This window comes from Leucoraja erinacea, chromosome 21, assembly GCF_028641065.1.
Source record: "Leucoraja erinacea ecotype New England chromosome 21, Leri_hhj_1, whole genome shotgun sequence".
Taxonomy (NCBI): Eukaryota; Metazoa; Chordata; class Chondrichthyes; order Rajiformes; family Rajidae; genus Leucoraja; species Leucoraja erinaceus.
Genome location: NC_073397.1, coordinates 36,597,401 through 36,616,956, shown reverse-complemented (window position 1 = coordinate 36,616,956; position 19,556 = coordinate 36,597,401). Strand labels below are relative to the sequence as shown.

At 45.9% G+C, this 19,556-nt stretch overlaps 1 protein-coding gene across 4 annotated transcripts in view; it reads right to left on the bottom strand.

The window, feature by feature from the left end:
• The window catches only part of LOC129707543 (DNA (cytosine-5)-methyltransferase 3B-like), a 98,414-nt gene that overhangs the window by 45,611 nt on the left and 33,247 nt on the right, over positions 1 to 19,556 (bottom strand). For 3 of the 4 annotated variants that reach the window (XM_055652673.1, XM_055652676.1, XM_055652674.1), the window contains one exon: positions 8,591 to 8,740. The exons of the other annotated variant lie outside the window; for it this stretch is intronic. In XM_055652673.1, coding sequence (XP_055508648.1) covers positions 8,591 to 8,740 — 150 coding nt within the window. The remainder of the gene's footprint in view (positions 1 to 8,590; positions 8,741 to 19,556) is intronic. 4 annotated transcript variants of the gene reach the window in all.

Genomic DNA, 19,556 nt, shown 5'->3' with positions numbered 1-19,556 from the left:
TCTTACCAAACCTTTCATCTTCCTCTGCAAAATCCACATTCATTACTTTCTAGTACAGGATAAAGTTGAAAAGCATAGAACATAAAAGAGTATGGAGATACAGCATTATGTCCACAATCAACATGATGCCAGGTTAAACTAAGCTCATAACCCATTGAAGTAGAATTAGACCATTCGGCCCTACTCCGACATTCAATCATGGTTGATCTATATTTCCCTCTCCACCCCATTCTCCTTCATTCTTCTGGTAACCTTGGACACCTCATTAATCAAGAATCCATCAATATCCACTTTACAAATATCACAAGTTCACAATTTACAGCAGTAGAATTAGGCCATTCGGCCCATCAAGCCTACTCCACCATTCAATCATGGCTGATCTCTGCATCCTAATCCCATTTTCCTGCCTTCTCCCCATAACCTTTGACACCCGTCCTAATCAGGAATTTGTCTATCTCTGCCTTAATAATATCCACTGACTTGGCCTCCACAGCCCTCTGTGGTAATGAGTTCCACAGATTCACCACCTTCTGATGAAAGAAGTTCCTCCTCACCTCCTTTCTGAAAGAGCGCCATATAATTCTGAGGCTGTGACCTCTGATCCTAGACTCTCCCACCAGTGGAAACATCCTCTCCACATCCACTCTATCTATGCAGCAATGTTACAAAATTTTGAGATTTAAAAAATCAAGTCTGCAATTTATCCCATCAGATAAAGCATAAAAAGCTTAATTTGACACCTAATTCACTTTTATATCTCAAGTATTTAAAAAGTTATGGCCATTTTCATACTCGGAAATTAGCATCTTGTTCCCTATTGATTTTCTATGGACATAACAAAAAAGCTGTGATCGTGGACAGTCAAAAGCCCATAACTTTCTTAAAAATTAAGAGAACTGAATGAAATTTTCAGTTATCATAGATTGAAGCATTCTAAAACAAATATAAATCAATCTTACTTGGATGACCTGAAATTAAAGCATATAATTAGTTAGTTACCCAATTGGAGCTAATTTCAAATTACTAGATCTAAACATCTTACTATTTCTTAATAAATGATTAACATTTTTAAATAGCCTAAGTGTCCAAATAATATTCACAAATAATTCACAATAAAACATGATTTTTAAATCTCATTTACATTAATTTATAGGCCAAATGCAAGAAATTTAGTGTTCAATTGCTGTAAATTAAAGTCAATTTAAATCAGCTTTCTAGTGGGTTCCTGTGAACGCGCTGGTTTAGAACGTTCACATTGCGCTAGATTTGTGCCCCCAAATGCCCAGAAAAATACTGCGGGGTATAATGGGCCCAAAATGAGCTAAACTTTGTATCGGATCTTAAGAAGCCCCATTAAACTTTGTATAAAGGGATCTGTAAGAGATCCGGCCGGTTGCCCGGGGGTTTAAGAGGGTTAATTTTTTTTAATGTAAAGCCTTTAAAAAATAAAGCAGCCTACAGCGATTTTCGTTAATAATTAACTACCTGAACAGCTCTAGCCAGGGATTTTCAGCCCCTCTTAAACGGCGCCAAAATCGCGTAGGGCTGGGACAGATTTTCAGCGACGCTTCAGGTAGGCTTTGCAACATACCTAATCTATGCCTTTCATTATTCTGTAAGTTTCAATGAGGTCCCCCCTCAACCTTCTAAACACCAGCGAGTACAGGCCCAGTGCTGTCAAACGCTCATCGTACTGTATGCAAACCCACACATTTCGTGGAAACATTCTTGTAAACCAAAGACTTGGCCTCCACAGCTGCCTGTGGCAATGAATTCCACAGATTCACCACCTGTGGAATCTGCTCATCCTGCCTGTGAAGCGTATCTCTCCATTCCCTGCACCATTTATCTTTATAACTTATGGCAATTCATCACATATTTATATTTCATGTCAATATTATCTGCTAATTTAGATTATATCTAGCACGGCTTGCGGAAACAAGTTGAGCGTGTCCTCCAACAGTTTGTTTTATGGACCACATTCCAGCATCGGCAGTCTCTTGTGTCTCTGGTGTGTAAATGTTTGACTAATGGGCCTGTCCCACTTAGGTGATTTTTCAGCGGACTGCCGGCAGTCGCCTGAAAAACCTGGAACTGGAACGGCAACTGTCAGAGTGGAACACACACACACAAACACATCGCTAAGGCGGGGGCCAGGGCAAGCGGGGGTAGCGCTGTCTGAAATTCACACGGTGGAAAGCCAAGGTGGTACAGACACACACCGCGATGAACAGGAAGGTTGGCGCTGTAATTAAGACAGCTAGCAGTGAACGGTAAGTCCTTTAAAAGGGGGGGGGGGAGAGAAGGAGTGGGGACAACTTTTAAGAAGCCAGACAACTTTTAATAAGTCAGATATACACAGCTGTGAAGTTCAGCGGACATTTAGCGTGTTGAAAAATTTGCGGTGACCATACTTGAGGCCGCCAGAATGCGGGAACTCCTCGCAACCATGAAGGAGACTCACCAGAGACAACCAGCCAACATGTGGCAACCAAGTGGCGAACGCAGAGTCTCCTGCACTCGCCTAAAAAGTCACCTAAGTGGGACAGGCCCATGAATCCATTTTTAGACAATGGGCAACTAACTGTACCTCCAACGATGCAGATCGGGAATTAATTGTTGATCACACATTATCACAAACTATATTTGATGGGTCCCAGTTGACAATGTTGGAGATACAAGGAACAGCAGATGCTAATTTACAAAGTCCTGGAGTAACTCAGCAGGTCAGGCAGCATCTCTGGAGAACATGGATAGGTGACGTTTCGTGTCGGTATCCTTCTTCAGACTGATTGTGTGTGGGGGGGGGGGGGGCAGAGAAAGCTGGAAAAGAGGTGGGTGCCGGATAAAAGTCTGGTCGGACGAGGGAGGTTTGATTAGCAGATGGCTGGACGAAGCTCAAAGATGAACCCTGTGAGATAAGGATAGAAGATGTGTGAATGTAAAACCAGTGGAAGGGACGTACAGTGGAAGGGGGGACGCAGGGAAGAGAGGGGGATAAAAAATAATATTTAAAAAAGGGTCACTTACCTAAAATTGTAGGTTAGTCACCTAAAATTGGAGAATTCAATATTCACACTATTAGTTTGTAAGCTAGAAGGATGAGAGGGGATCTTATCGAAACATATAAGATTATTAAGGGCTTGGACATGGTAGAGGTAGGAAACATGTTCCCCATGTTGGGGGAGTCCAGAACCAGGGGCCACAGTTTAAGAATAAGGAGTAAGCCATTTCGAACGGAGACGAGGAAACACTTTTTCACACAGAGAGTTGTGAGTGTGGAATTCTCTGCCTCAGAGGGCGGTGGAGGTCGGTTCTCTGGATGCTTTCAAGAGAGAGCTAGATAGGGCTCTTAAAGATAGCGGAGTCAGGGGATATGGGGAGAAGGCGGGAACGGGGTACTGACTGGGGATCACATTGAATGGGGTCGGTGCTGGTTCAAAGGGCCGAATGGCCTACTCCTGCACCTATTGTCTATTGTCTATCTCTGATTCTCATGACTCTCACCATAAGTAAATGCAGCTTACAATGCAGGATTTCAAAATCATTATAATCATCAGTCACACGAGAGGCCTGGTCCCCCCGGCACCACCCCTTCCCCAATGCCATATTCCACCACTCACCTGTTCCCCCAAAGCAATATTCCACCACTCTGGGGAGGGGTGTGAGGGGGAGGGGGGGGGGGGGGTGGAGGAGGAGGGGGTGTGGGGGGGGGGTGTGGGGGAGGGGGGGTGTGTGTGGGGGAGGGGGGGTGTGTGGGGGAGGGGGGTGTGTGGGGATGTGTGGGAGAGGGGGGTATGGTGGGGGAGGGGGTGGGGGGGTTGAGGGGGTGCGTGTGGGGAGGGGGCTGTGTGTGGGGGGGGGCTGTGTGTGGGGAGGGGGTGGGGGAGAGGGGGGGGGGGGGGGGGAGGGGGGGGATGGGAGGGGGGGGGAGGGGGGTGGGGGGGGGGGGGGGGGGGGGGGGGGGGGGGGGGGGGGGGGGGGGGGGGGGGGGGTGGGGGGGGGGGGGGGTGGGGTGGGGTTGATGGTGTGTGTGTGTGAGGGGGGGGGGGCTGTGTGCGGGAGGGGGCTGGGTGTGGGGGGGGCGGGTGTGGGGGAGGGGTGGGCTGTGGCGGAGGGGGATCCTTCAAAACCTTAATAACTTTTGTACTATTTCTCCGATCGGAACCAAACCTATTTGACTTGCAGCAGACGAGAATGGCGAGTAAGGTGGTGAAAAATCGTAGCGCTATGGGGGATCGTTTTTGCGCAAATGTAATTACAACGCAGACAGGAAGTGGTCAAGATGAGAGTTTTAGTAACAGTATAGTATAGATATATTTAATGTAAGTGTTGCCGTTTCATACACACCAGCATTGCTAAAAAAAGAAAGTATACAAAGATGATTAAATCTTTCACCTATCACCTCTCCCACTGCAGTGAAATCTCATTTTGGTGAGAATGGATCTCGGTAATCAGAAAAATCTAAACCACAGGGCAGGAAATGTGTCATAGTGAGAGTAAAACAATGTGCTGTCAACAGTCAAGTTGTGGCAGAGGAATTAGGCTGCACCGCATTTTCTGTTGTTAAAACAATATTCCATGGTTAAAGCAACATTGCCTGGATATTGTTTCAAGAACTCTAAAAGAACTTTACAAAACTTGTCACAAAACTGCACTTGAAGTTAAGTCGTGGGTGTTTGATTGAGCTATGTACCTGCAACGGAACACTGACATTCTTACTTGCTGCAGCTTAGCACGTCCATTAACACAATAACGGACAGATATTATATATTATAATCCAAAAAACAATAAATTCATATCTATAATCCTAGGAAGCCTTAGGTTACCTAATACAAGGTTATCTGAGGTAACTTGGGCAAAATTAGTGACGACCAGAAGCTGGTAGTGTGGTTACAGTGAGGGTAAAAGTGCATTCTATAAACATCTGCAGGTTCAGGAGCCACAAAATGTGACCAAAAGATCCTTCGAACTGTGGTCGCCAGAGTTGGTTTCTATCAAAAATTGAAAGTTTCCCACATCTGCCCTGTTTGTTTTGTGGAGAAAGAAATACAAAGTGCTAGAGGAGCTCAGTAAGTCAGACAGCTTCCGTGGAGGGAAGAGACAGATGACGTTTTGGGTTGCAACACTTTTACAGATATTGTAGATCGGGGAGAAAGCTGTAGAGAAGTGGAGACAGTACAAATGATAGGTGGATACACGTGAGGGGCTGAGGTTGATGCTTGGACAATGGCTAGAGATAAAAAGGAGTCAAAAAGGTGTTAAGAGCCTGTCCCACTTGGGCAGCCTAATCCGCAAGTTCTAGCGAGTTTACCCTCGACTCATACTCGCAGCATGGTCGACACGAGGTCGTAGGAGGACTTCGTAACTCTCCTACATGCTCGAGGGTGGTCTCCACATACTCGAGGCCTCAGCTAGGTCGTGCCATTTTTTTCAATATGTTAAAAAATGCCCGAGAGTATAAAATGGTCGCCATGGAAAAAATCTATATATTTTTTACTCGTAGGTTTAGTCGTAGTAGGTCGGCATGTTGGTGGTAGGTAATCGAGGGTAGTTGAAGGTAGTCGTAGATAGTCTTCATCATAGTCGAAGGGAGATCGAAGGAGGTCGTCTTCACTCTCCACTATTCGGTGTCCAATTTTCCCGAAGTTAGTCGTAGCTAGTCGAAGCTAGTCTTCTACATAGTTGAAAGAGGTCGAAGCTAGTCTTCTACATAGTTGAAGGAGGTCTTCTACATATTCGAAGGAGGTCTTTGACATGTTATTTTTTAAAACTCTTCTATACTCGCTAATTAGGTCGCCCAAGTGGGACAGCCAGTTGAGGATTAATTCAGTCTCCCTCCACAGATGCTGCCTGACCTGCTGATTTTCTATCTTAGGTTCAGATTTCTAGCATCCAGTTTTGTTAATTTTCATTCAGTGTTGAACTCATTGCCACTTGTCTTCCAGTGGTATCCAAGCAAGAGGTTCTCAGCTTTCCAGCAGCGTTTATACCTGTGCCTTCTGCCTTGGTTTCCCCTTGGTGGTTTTTCTTTCCCCGCTAACATTCAACAACGGTCCTTGTCCCTGGACTTGAAATATTCGCTCCCCACACATTTGACCTACTCGTTTCCAGAACTTCCTGGGATTCAGATCAACGTGGTCGAAATTCTCATCAGAAACGAATGCTCAACATCTTACTTTTTTTTCCAGGTGTGGCAGAGGTTCACTTGCACATCCTCCAACCTCATCTATTGCATCCGCTGCTCTAGATGTCAGCTGCTCTACATCGTTGAGACCACGCGTAGGCTTGGCGATCGCTTCGCCTAACACCTCCGCTCGGTTCGCAATAACCAACCTGATCTCCCGGTGGCTCAGCACTTCAACTCCCCCTCCCATTCCGAAACCGACCTTTCTGTCCTGAGCCTCCTCCATGGCCAGAGTAAGGACCACCGTAAATTGGAGGAGAAGTACTTCATATTTCGCTTGGGTAGTTTACACCCCAGTAGTATGAACATTGACTTCTCCAATTTCAGGTAATCCCTGCTTTCTCCCTCTTTCCCCTCCCCTTCCCAGCTCTCCCACAGCCCACTGTCTCCGCCTCTTCCTTTCTTCTTCCCCACCCCCACATCAGTCTGAAGAAGGGTCTCGACCCGAAATGTTACCTATTTCCTTTGCTCCATAGATGCTGCCTCACCCGCTGCCTCTACCTTTGATTTTTCCAGCATCTGCAGTTCCTTCTTAAACATTTTGTCTACCTTACTTTCTTTGACACCATTTGCAAGCTCAATGCCCAGAACACCATCACTAAAGTACACGTCTCTCTTTCCAAAACATCCAAACCACAATAAGCACTGGGGTGAACTCAAGAGTCAAGAGCGTTTAATTGTCGCATGTACTGAAGATGGGTCATTGTTACTTGGTGAAGCGCTACAGGGCCCATTGTCACAAAAGCACAAGAAATAAATATACAATAATAAATAGAAAATAAATTAATAATCAGTAATCCTAGATAATCAGATCATAATAGTGCAAAAGTGAAGTAATTTGTGCAACCAAACACAAAGTGCATCGTAGATTGATGCACAGGCATCATCTCTGGAGAACATGAATAGGTGACATTTCGGGTCGAGACACGTCTTCGGACCCTTCGTCAGTCTTGACCCGAAACGTCACCTATCCATGTTCTCACGGGATGCTGCCTGGCCCGCTGAGTTACTCCGGTACTTTGTGTTTTTCCACCAGGTCGGTGTCAGGAATGGCGGGTGGGTTGCAAGGAAAGAATTGGACAGGCTGGGCCAGCACGATCTTGAGTGTGGAGAGGATCGAGAGGTGGTCTCGTGAAACCATGCACAAGGTTCAGGAATGAGAATACTGTCCAAAGATTGAAGTCTCATAATAGGAGGCGACTCATTCAGAACTGAGATGAGAAGGACCATGGAAACACACAAGACTGCAGACTCTGGAATCTTTAGCAAATGATCTAGTGCTGGAGGAACATCAAAACATAGAAAATAGGGGCAGGAGGAGGTCATTCGTCCCTTCAAGCCAGCACCGCCATTCAATAAGATCATGGCTGATCATCCAAAATCAGTACCCCGTTACTGTTTTCTCCCCATATCCCTTGATTCCATTAACCCCAAGAGCTGTATCTAACTCTATGAGCAGGTCAGGCAGCATCTGTGGAGGGAATGGACTGAATACATTTCTTCTCCTTGAAATGAGATCCACAGGTTAACTATCCTGGTGAAGATTGAGATAGAATTCCCAATAGGGGATCTTTGTAATACTACACCCACAGCTCGGTTACTGAGTATATACAAGACGGAGATCAGTAGATTTCTGTAGATTTTCCAGGAATAGATATTCAAGAATGGAGAGAAGTGGATTCAGCGCAGAAACACTGCATGATGTCACCGAATAGTTGAGCAGGAAAGAGGGGATACTGTGTAGGAAAGAACTGCAGATGCTGGTTTAAACCAAAGATGGACTCAAAAAACTGGAGTAACTCAGCGGGACAGGAAGCGTCTCTGGAGAGAAGGAATGGGTGACGTCACCCAAACCTTTGTTCCAGAAATGCTGCCTGTCCCGCAGAGTTACTGCAGTTTTTTTTTACTAAAGAGGGGATGCCTCTGCTTGCAGTGATTAGGTCCCTATCTGATCACAAGCCTCATTAGGTTATCTGCTCATTGGTCTCATTGTTCTTTGTGGAAACCCTAGCCATTTGTGAAATGCTACATCCTACAAAACCTGATCCAGATACGAACAAGATCAGTCTTCGTAGCTCCTCTAGGGGTGGGAGATTGCAACCTTCAACGAATGCAATCAACCCGGTGTGCACAATCAAATAAGATCAAATGGAACAAGTTGTCGTACAACTTTAAGCTGTGCACGCCATATGCAAGAAGAAGAGTTAGCTCCTCGTTGAGCAACAGATTTTCTACTCCAGAGAAGTACCTAATGATAATTGCCTCACTTAAACTGTTCATGAGTATAGCTTCTATTTTAAGGACATGAAAGTCTACTGTTGTAACTAATAATGGAAACATGATAATAACGACATCGTATTGTTTAAAGGAACATACCTTCCATACAGTTTACTATGTACATACCAATGAATTGTTCATGTCCTTTTTGAGTTTCATATTATTATCTTCTTTCTTTTTTTTGTGGCGAAAGGAAATTCCTGCCTGGAAAATTATACGTGGTGCTGGCCTTTGTCTGAGACTGCTCTCCCAACCTGATACTCCTCGCCGCTTTGCCTAAGGGCAACACACAACTATTAAAACAGATTTCATGTTGACCTCTGGCTTGTTTTTTTTGCTATGTGCTACACAAGGAAACCATGTACTTCAGAGCTCCAAGCGGCAAACACAAACAAATGACACAACGGCGGGAATCGAATAGATGTTCATGTTTAATGATGACCACGATGCAGAGCCGAGGTGCTCCCATCACGTGGCAGCAAATCACTGAGGTTCATCAGAGAAGCTTGAAGAGCAAACTGAAGCCAATGACTTTTGCTTCAATAGCTTAAAATTGCAGAAAGAAGAGATGACCCAAGAAAGAAACAAGATCCAAAGGATAGAGATCCTGGAATTCCCAAATGAGTCATGATTTCACTTAGAAAGGTGAAGGAAATAAGACAGATTTGTAAGTTGGCACTTTTTTGTTGAAGAGAAGGAAATTCAGGAGACCAGTGTGTAGGAAAGAACTAAATCGAAGGCAAACACAAAATGCTGGAGTAAAAGTACCAGGTCATCAGAGATGTCCTCATTCTTTAGGAAATGGGGATTCTGCAGCTCCGCTCAAGATCCCCCATTTGTAACAAGGACAGAGTCCCCCTTGTCCTCACCTTCCACCCCATCAGCCGTCGCATATAGCATAGCATTTTCGCCACCTTCAACGGGATCTCACTACTGGCCACATCTTCCCATCTCCACCGCTTTCTGCTTTCCGCAGAGATCGTTCCCTCCGTAACTCCCTGGTCAACTCGTCCCTTCCCATCCAAACCACTCCCTCCCCAGGTACTTTCCCCTGCAACCGCAGGAGATGCAACACCTGTCCCTTTACCTCCCCCCTCAGCTCCATCCAAGGACCTCAACAGTCTTTCCACGTGAGGCAGAGGCTCACTTGCACCTCCTCCAACCTCATCTACTGTATCCGCTGTTCCCACGTGTCAATCCTGTACATTGGCAAGAACAAGAGCAGGCTCGGCGATCGTTTCATTGAACACCTCCGCTCAGTCCGCCTTAACCTACCTGATCTCCCCCTCCCATTCCCAATCTGACCTTTCTGTCCTGGGCCTCCTCCATTGTCAGAGTGAGGCCCAGCTCAAATTGGAGGAACAGCACCTCATATTTCGCTTGGGTAGTTTATATGAACATTGGCTTCTCTAACATCAAATAGCCCTTGCTTTCCCTCTCTCTCCATCCCCTCCCCCTTCCCAGTTCTCCCACCAGTCTTACTGTCTCCGATTACATTCTATCTCGGTCCCGCCCACTCCCCCGACATCAGTCTGACGAAGGGTCTCGACCCGAAATGTCACCCATTCCTTCTCTCCAGAGATACTGCCTGTCCCGCTGAGTCCCGCTGAGTTACTTCAGCATTTTGTGTCTATCTTCAAGAAACCAATAGCTGGGGGATATCAATAATTCTCTGCCACAGACGGCAGTGGAGGCCAATTCACTGAATGCATTCAAGAGAGAGTTAGATGTGGCTCTTCGGGCTGGCGGAATGAAGCGATATGGGGAGAAAGCAGGAATTGGTTTTGGATGATCAGCCATGATCATATTGAATGGCGGTGCAGGCTCGAAGGGCCGAATGGCCTACTCCTGCACCTATTTTCATTGTTTCTAAGAAAGTAAAGGCAAGAGATTTTGCAGTCAGTAGCAGACCCGACCGAGTTGAAAGAAAGGTCACTTATCAAACATCCACATCAAGCATGTGTAAAATGTCTCTGATATTTTGAGAGAACTCTTCATTTCCTGAATGGACTTGTGCGTGCGAGATAGAAAGATTGAGAGGAGAGTTTTTTATGGGTTGAAAGGAAACCAAGTTTCTGATGAAGAATTGTAGCAACGAAAAGGTTACGAGGTCAAAGGGGATAGTAAGGACAAAGATGGCCAGGGCCAGGAAGAACGAGAATGAACCAATCAACAGCGAGAGGCAGTAACTTGGTCAAATCTACAAAGTATTAGTGTGTTTGCTATAATAGTCATTAAAGCAGTATTTTATCAAAACCAGTATTTATTCGAATACAATGTTATGCCTTGAGATAACATTAGGCATCTGAAAAAAATATTTGCACTATTCACTAAATATCTATTTACTCAATATAAGGGTCTTTTATATATAATACATCTCTGTAATAAAGACCTCCTACTTTCACGACCCATTTCCGATCATGTCCTGTATCAAATGTCGTCTAAACTCTCATTTGTACCTTTGTCCTCAGACTCTCCTCATCAAATGCTCATCTATTCTACACCATTTAACATAGCGCGCGGGGTGGCGCCTGTATGGCCGTGGGTAGTCGCCCAAAGAGTCGTCTCTTTTTCTGGTCGCCGCTGGATTTTCAACCTGTTGAAAATTTTCGGCGACCTGCTGCGAATGTGACGGGTGCCAGCAAGTCACCGAAAAAAATCGCGTAAGTGGGACAGGCCCTTCAGTCTGCTAACACATCAAATTTAAAATTCTGTTCCTGCTGTTCAAATTCTTCATGACCTCTTTCCTAATCTCCTCGAACTCCCCAACTTCACTCTCCTCTGTCCTCTGTCGTCATGTGACATCTATAAAGTTCAGACACATGCTGGCAGCAGAGAAGCCTTTCACCCTATGCTGCTGAATGGTAATGTCCAGGGAAAATGTAACCAAATAGTGGCCCTGCTGAAGAGTGGACTGGTGACTTGCATTGCTTGTTTATGGGATGTAAGCTGACCATTGGTACCTGGAAGGAACCCAAGGCCGATGATAATGTGGGGGCAGCAGGCTTTTCTTTGTAAGAGCCGAGCAGAACTTGGACTGAAGAAACACAACATTTTGATACCTGCTCCTCAAGACACTGGGTATGATTGACTGGATGTATAGATGTCCTGGTCAAGATAGGAACGGCAGGAAGCAATCTCTTCAAGGCAACACCTGGAGGTCGCTTGACCCACTACGGTTCCAGCGACTCCTCTTCCTCCATTCAGTAGGAACAGCTCTCCCACCGCTGATGTTGAGTAAAGGCTGTCGCCCGTACTTCAGCGCAGAGAAAAATTCCGTGAATGAGCTCCAATGAATGAACTTCCAACTGAGGGAATTGCAAATTAATTCTCACGCTTGGATGTGAGTGGCCATTTGGAAATGCTTATGTCTTCATGATTGTTGGGTGGCCAGCAATACCTGTGGCCCAGAGAAATGAAACTGAGTCACAACAGCCCACAGCTGAGCTCTGCTCGATAAACATCCAGTCTGAAGAACATCACCTATTCCTTCGCTCCATAGATGCTGCCTCACCCGCTGAGTTTCTCCACAATTTTTATCTACCTTCGATCTTTCCAGCATTTGCAGTTCCTCCTTAAACATCCAGATATTACTGGGTACAAGTGGCTGAATGTCCCCATACTGATGGGACAACAGGCCTGCCAGCAGTTAGTTCAGCAGCATCTCACGGAAATAACAGCAATATTTAGTTAAATTATAAAGTCTTCTTTAAAGCGGACCAGTGTAGGTTGAGAACTTAAGAGAAACAGAAGGTATGTTATCATTTTTAGTTTCATAATTAATTACATGTTTCTCTTTGGTCTACACAGCACCTTCTGAATGGGGGAATATCGATGAGTTGCCATCATCTGTTGCGACAAGTGATGGCTTCCACTGATTGCCGCCGGGAGCTCTCGTCCTTTTCAGGACGGACGATGACAGCGATGTCAACATTTGAAACGTGGAAGATGGACATGAAAGAAGAGGTTCTCCAAAAAGTATTAATGTTCTTGATTGAAAAATAAAGTCCATGAACAGAATGTAGAAGGATTGTTATACAGAGGAGGTTTCATCTAAGTTATTAAGACATGGCTGGGGGGGGGAGGGGGGAGATTCTGTTTGTCCTGCATTGAAGATAGTAGAGCTGCTGCCTCACAGGAATTTATTTTCCTGTATAAATCTAAGTTTGTCGTCTAGAAGCTAGTCTTTTCCCTCAGGCAGTTTGATAGGCACATTTAACCTCAAGAGTCAGCTGCCTTATTCAGCGCCAGAGACCCAGGTTCGATCCTGACCTCGGATGCTGTCTGTGTGGAGTTTGCACGTTCTCCCCGTGGCCATGTGGGTTTCTTCCGGGTGCTCCCGTTTTCTCCCACATCCCAAAGACGTGCAGGTTTGTTTGTTAATTGGCTGCTGTAAATTGCCCCCTAGTGTGTGTAGGGTGTGGATGAGAAAGTGGAATAACATAGAACTAGTGTGAACGGGTGATCGATGTCCGGTGTGGGCTCGGTGGGCCACAGGCCCTGGTTCCATGCTGTTATCATTAAACTAAATTAATAATATTCGAGTTATTTATAATAATTTCTGTATCTGACACTAGGCTCACGTGATGCAGATGTGACTCTCTCTCCTCACCTTCCTCCAGTATATCCTTGTGGATGACGACTGATGTCACTGGAGTCCGCTGCTCAGTTCGCAATAACCAACCTGATCTCCCGGTGGCCCAGCACATCAACTCCCCCTCCCATTCCCAATCCGACCTTTCTGTCCTGGGCCTCCTCCATGGCCAGAGTGAGTCCCACCGCAAATTGGAGGAGCAGCACCTCATATTTCACTTGGGTAGTTTACACCCCCAGCGGTATGAACATTGACTTCTCCAATTTCAGGTAGTCCTTGCTTTCTCCCTCCTTCCCCTCCCCCTCCCAGCTCTCCCCCCGTCCCCCCCCCCTCCTTTCTTCTTCCCCCCCCCCCCCCCCCCACCTCCACATCAGTCTGAAGAAGAGTCTCGACCCGAAAAACATCACCTTTTCCTTTGCTCCATAGATGCTGCCTCACCAGCTGAGTTTCTCCTGCACTTTTTGTCTACCTTCGATTTTTCCAGCATCTGCAGTTCCTTCTTAAACAGATGTCACTGGAGAACTGCTTCACTTAATGCTGATGATTCCGAGCTGCAACATGTGTTAACGGGGCTCCTGATTGAATCAGATGGTTAGAACTCTGCTTGAGTTTACCAATTGATTGGTTCATTAAGATTCTGATTGTAGTCTTGACCAGCATGTACATTCTGAAGGTGATGAGACATCAAGAGTCAAGAGAGTTTTATTGTCATGTGTCCCAGATAGGACAATGAAATTCTTGCTTGCTGCTGCACAACAGAATATGTAAACATAATACAGAACAGGAGATAAAAGTTCAGTGTGCCTATGTACCATATATACACAATAAATAAACAGATAAAATGCAATAGTAATCATAGGTTGTTATAGTTTAGAGTTTGTTTGATGTCATGTTTAATAGCCTGATGGCTGTGGAGAAGAAGCTATTCCTGAACCTAGATGATCCAAATTTCAAGCTCCTGTACCTTCTACCCGATGACAACAGAGAGATGAGTGTGTTATTTTCCTGGTCACAGAAGACTTCCCTTACCTTCAAGAAATTATCCTGTCAGATTGTCGTGGAGATAAATAACGGTGAATTTTGGTGCCTTTGAATGTAGAAGATTCCGATGCACAAATTTACACAATAACTCACTTATAATCAGCTGTTGGTGAACATTGAAAGAACAGTATGTTCTACAGTTGAATGCTGCTGGCCTAGTGTGTGTAGAGTCAACGTTACTCTGGGCACAAGGAAAGTCTCAAAGTCTTAAATCACAAGCTCTCGAAAATGGTCGCCTCTTTGGGTCGAATGTACCGGGTTATAACGGACAGAACCGCTCCATTAAATCACCAGGTTGTGGACAGAGGTTTAAGGTGAGGGATCCAAAATGGATCTCTTTAATTGTGAATCTGAGGGTGGCCTTTTACCCATGGCCCAAAGGGTATATGAGAGCCACAACAGCCCACAGCCAAGCTCTACCAGATGAGCTCCCAGACATTGCCGGCCTGAAGACAGCAGCCCTCCCCAAAGTGTGGCAAAATGCCCATCCAATTGGGACTATCACAAGGAACGATTGTAAGAAACAATTTTGGACAGGTTTTTTTAACAGTTGAGGATTACATTGGTTGCTATTGAGGGATATGGACAAATTGCAGGCAGGTGGGGACTGTGCAGCTGGGATACTGGGTTGTACACTGGTTCAGAAGGCCGAAGGGCCTCTTTTGAAACACTGCATCACTCCATGACTCTAAGAAAGATCCTGATCTGAAACGTCACCAATCCACATTCTCCAGAACCGGCGAGGTACTCCAGCACTTTGTGTCTTTTTATATAGGGCTCTTAAAGATAGCAGAGTCAGGAGATATGGGGAGAAGGCAGGAACGGGGTATTGATTGGGGATGATCAGCCATGATCACATTGAATGGCGGTGCTGGCTCGGAGGGCCGAATGGCCTACTCCAGCACCTATTGTCCATGGATGGTGGGCATCAAAGCACTGGCATGATTCCCCTCGGCAGCAATGACAGCACGGCATTGATGGCTGCAGGAAGCAACCCATTGGGAATTGTGCAAATCATGTTTTATGGCACCAAAGTGAAAGCGAAACGGTCAAATGATATCTTAGGGGCAAAAATTCCAACAATTTAGTGATGTTTGTGTGGATCCCGTGTTGAGCGTTAACAGCCCGCATTTGGAGTAAGCGGAGTGAGTGTGTATTAATACCATAATTCCCATGTTCCACTGTTCTGTTGCCGATTAATGGAGCGATGAACATGCAAGACTCAGCCCTTCTTTTATTAAAAGGGGCATTTGTAATGTACAGAGCACAGGTGAAGGCAATGATGTGGTACACCTGTGGCCACTCTTGGAATGAGATCATGTTCTCATGCTTGGGACCAACATCTGCAAACTCTTTGTCAGCATTCACCCCACTACTTGTCCATCATTCGTTCTTTACTGCAGGTCATGTAGCATCTGCATGTCAACAACCCCACCGCTATAGAACCTGCATCACCCTGAGTAGATGTTTAAGAAGGAACTGCAGATGCTGGAATAATCGAAGGTAGACAAAAATGCTGGCGAAGCTCAGCGGGTGAGGCAGAATCTATGGAGCGATGGAATAAGTGACGTTTCGGGTCTGAAAAAGGGTCTCGGCCCGAAACTACACCTCCATTCGCTCCAATAGATGCTGCCTCTCCCGGCGAGTTTCTCCAGCATTTTTGTCTACCTTCCAACATCTGCAGTTCTTTCTTAAACAGAACATCCAACAAAATCTTTCCACCGCTCTCCCAGTTTCCACCATCCATCTGCCCCTTTCCACTTGTGAGGACGAGTTGAATGGAGCTGAATACAGAGGTGTGTGTAGTCAACGGCTTTGTTGAGTGGTGTGGGCTGAATCACCTGCAGCTCAACAATGACAAGACTATGGACTTCAGGAGGAGAGGAACACCCCTGTCCCGTCTCCATCAGTGGTGTGGATGTGCAGTTTACCAGTGAGTACAAATACCTTGGAGTGTACGTGGACAGTAAACTGGACTGGTCCAGGAACGCTGAGGCTGTACAAGAAGGGACAGAGCTGGCTGTACTTTTGGAGAAGATTCAAGATTCAATTTAATTGTCACATGCACCAATTAACAGTGTAGTTTGAGTTCCCATACAGCCATACTAAGTAAAAAGCAAAAATACACACAGCACACAAAATAAAATTTAACATAAACATCCACCACAGTGGAATCCCCATTCCTCACTGTGATGGAAGGCGATAAAGTTCAGTTATCTTCCTCCTTTGTTCACTCATGGTCGGGGCCATTACCGACGGTCCGCTGTTCAAGCCTTCTCGTCGGGATGATCGACACTCCAGCATCGGGACAGATCAAAACTCCAGCTCCATGGAGCTCCTGAGCCAGCCGCTTCTTAGCGGAGACCGTGCGGCTTCACGGTGATAAAGTCCACAGGCCCCGCGATCGGAGCTCCAACACTGGCGATCCTCGGCAAAAGATCCCAGGCTCTGCGATGGTAAGTCCGCGCCGCGGCCCCAGCTTGAAGCTCCGGGCCTGTCAGCTGGGGCAGCAGGGTGAAGGCTGCGGACAACAATAGGTTCAACACTCATCAGGAAGGCCGGCTCTGTTGGATTCACTGGAGGTTGGTCTTGGAGGGGAGGGTGCTCCTCAAACTGTGGGGCATCCTGGCCAATACAGCTCACCCCCTCCATGGCCCACTGGCCAACCTGAGGAGCACATTCAGCAACAGACTGGTTCCATCAAGGTGTAACACGGAACGCCACAGGAGATCCTTCTTCCCTGTGGCCATCAAACTCTACAACTCCTCCCCCTTCTAATGTGGGGGGTAGACCGAGACTGACTCCGCTCCAACCACCCCCCCCCCCCCCCCCCCTCCACCCCCAATCCTTTCCACTCGTCACTTTACTTTCACGTTTCATGTATGTAGTGTTTTTATGACTGTTGGCAGATCAATTTCCTCCTGGGATAAATATATTTCTATCGTATCGTTACCAAATGCAAGTCCTTTGGGGGATTAAAGACAGGTATTCAAATGTATTCAAAGATTTTTATTGGTCACATTCACATACACCCAGGTGTAATGAAGTGAAATGCTTTTTGCCATTTTGCAGCACACAAAAAAAGAATACAGACATAACACCAATGAGAGTCTCAAACACAAAGAACATCCCCCCACAATGGCTCCCACCATGAGGGAAGGCACAAAGTCCAGTCCCCAACCCCAGTTCACCCATAGTCGGGCCTATTGACTTGTTAGAATGATCAAGTTAGAAACGAAAGAAAGACCAAAAATGTCATCTATCGATTCCCTCCACAGATGTTGCCAGACCAGCTGAGTTCCTCCCACACCTAGTTTTTTTGCTCAGGATTCCAGCAGTTGCAGTTTCTCATGTCTCCATAAGTCAAGTCAAGAGAGTTTATTGTCATGTGTCCCAGATAGGACAATGACATTCTTGCATTGCTGCAGCACAACAGAATATTGAAGTCATAAATACAGAACAGATCAGTGTGACCATGCACCATAGAATACACCATACACACACACACACACACATCAGTAAACAGATAAAGTGCAATAGGTTGTTATAGTTCATAGTTTGTTTGAAGTTGCGTTTAATAGCCTGATGGCTGTGGGGAAGTAGCTGTTCCTGAACCTGGATGTTGCAGATTTCAGGCTCCTGTACCTTCTACCTGGAGGCAGCGGAGAGATGAGTGTGTGGCCAGGATGGTGTGGGTCCTTGATGATGGTGGCAGCCTTTTTGAGGCAGCGACTGCGATAAATCCCCTCGATGGTAGGGAGGTCAGAGCCGATGATGGACTGGGCAGTGTTTATGACTTTTTGCAGCCTTTTCTGCTCCTGCGCGTTCAAGTTGCCGAACCAAGCCACGATGCAACCGGTCAGCATTCTCTCTACTGTGCACCTGTAGAGGTTCGAGAGAGTCCTCCTTGACATACCAACTCTCCGTAATCTTCTCAGGAAGTAGAGGCGCCTGATGAGCTTTCTTTATGATTACATCAGTGTTCTGGGACCAGGAGAGATCTTTGGAAATATGGACACCCAAGAATTTGAAATTCTTGACCCTCTCCACCATCTCGGGACTGTGGGACCCTATCCTACCCCTTCCAAAGTCCACAATCAATTCCTTGGTTTTGCTGGTGTTGAGAGCCAGGCTGTTGTGCTGGCACCATTTGGTCAATCGGTCGATCTCACTTCTATACTCTGACTCGTCCCCATCAGTGATACGTTCCACAACAGTGATGTCGTCGGCGAACTTGATGATGGAGTTCGCACTATGTCCGGCTACGCAGTCATGAGTATAGAGTGAGTACATAAAAAGAGAAAACCTGGTTTACCTCAACGTTAAATTGGTGTGGGTATGACTGTGAGAGGTGTGTTAGAGAGGGTGGAGTGAGGGAATAGATTCATTAGGATCTGAATGAATGTGTTGCTGTACTCACCTTCTCTCTTTTGAATGAAATCCTTTATGTCAAAGAGTGAACACTCCTGCCGGTGAAACTCTAGCAATGACCGGCCACAATGACAGGATCCTTCCTCCCATCAGTCAGGGAAGAGAATCACCCTGGTGCACGCACAGGCAGCACATTCTATGAGGATTCACAGGGACAAGTCTGAGCTCCTCTTTGTCCATTCCTTCCATTGTATTCCATCTTCCAAACTCCACCAAATGGCATTTTTGACATTCCTTTCCACACTGAGTTTGGAGCTTGCAGTTTGTTGCAACTCCATGCTGATCACGTTGATTAGAAAGATTGGATCAACATAATCCGATGGGCAAGGTAAAGATACACAGACATCAACGCCACACGAAAGGGCCTGTCCCACTTGGCGATCTTTTCGGCGACTGCCGGCGTCATATCAGTGTCGCCAAAAGATTTTGCACATTTCAAAATCCAGCGGCGACAAAAAAAATGTCGCGACACGGGAAAAAACAGCGCGCGTTAATACGTCATCATGCCGCACATTTTTCGGTGAGCTGTTACGTCAGTCAATGATGCCGGCCATCGCTGAAAAAATCTCCAAGTGGGACAGGCCCTTTAGTTCCAGGTCTGAAGAAGAGTCTCTACCCATTCCTTCTCTCCAGAGATGCTGCCTGTCCTGCTTGAATTACTCCAGCATTTTGTGTCTACCTACACTTAGTTCCAGATTCCGTGCTTAAAGCCAGGCCGTCATCATCTCTCTCAGCTGCAAGTTAACGCAAAATACAGCTCATACACTTCACAACTTCTGATTGTGTTATTTTTTGTGTTTAAAATCATATGGGGAAATCAGACAATATCACCAGACATTGGCAATACATCACAACAATGGCACGGATAATAGAGCTGCTGCCTCACTGCAATAGACAAACATTAGACTACATTAATGTTGACCCATTGATATTAAAATGCATCTTCCCAAACAAAAGTCCTAAAATGTGCAAACATTTCCTTAACTAAGACTGCAAGGCTTAATAACATTATGCAATGTGCAAGAA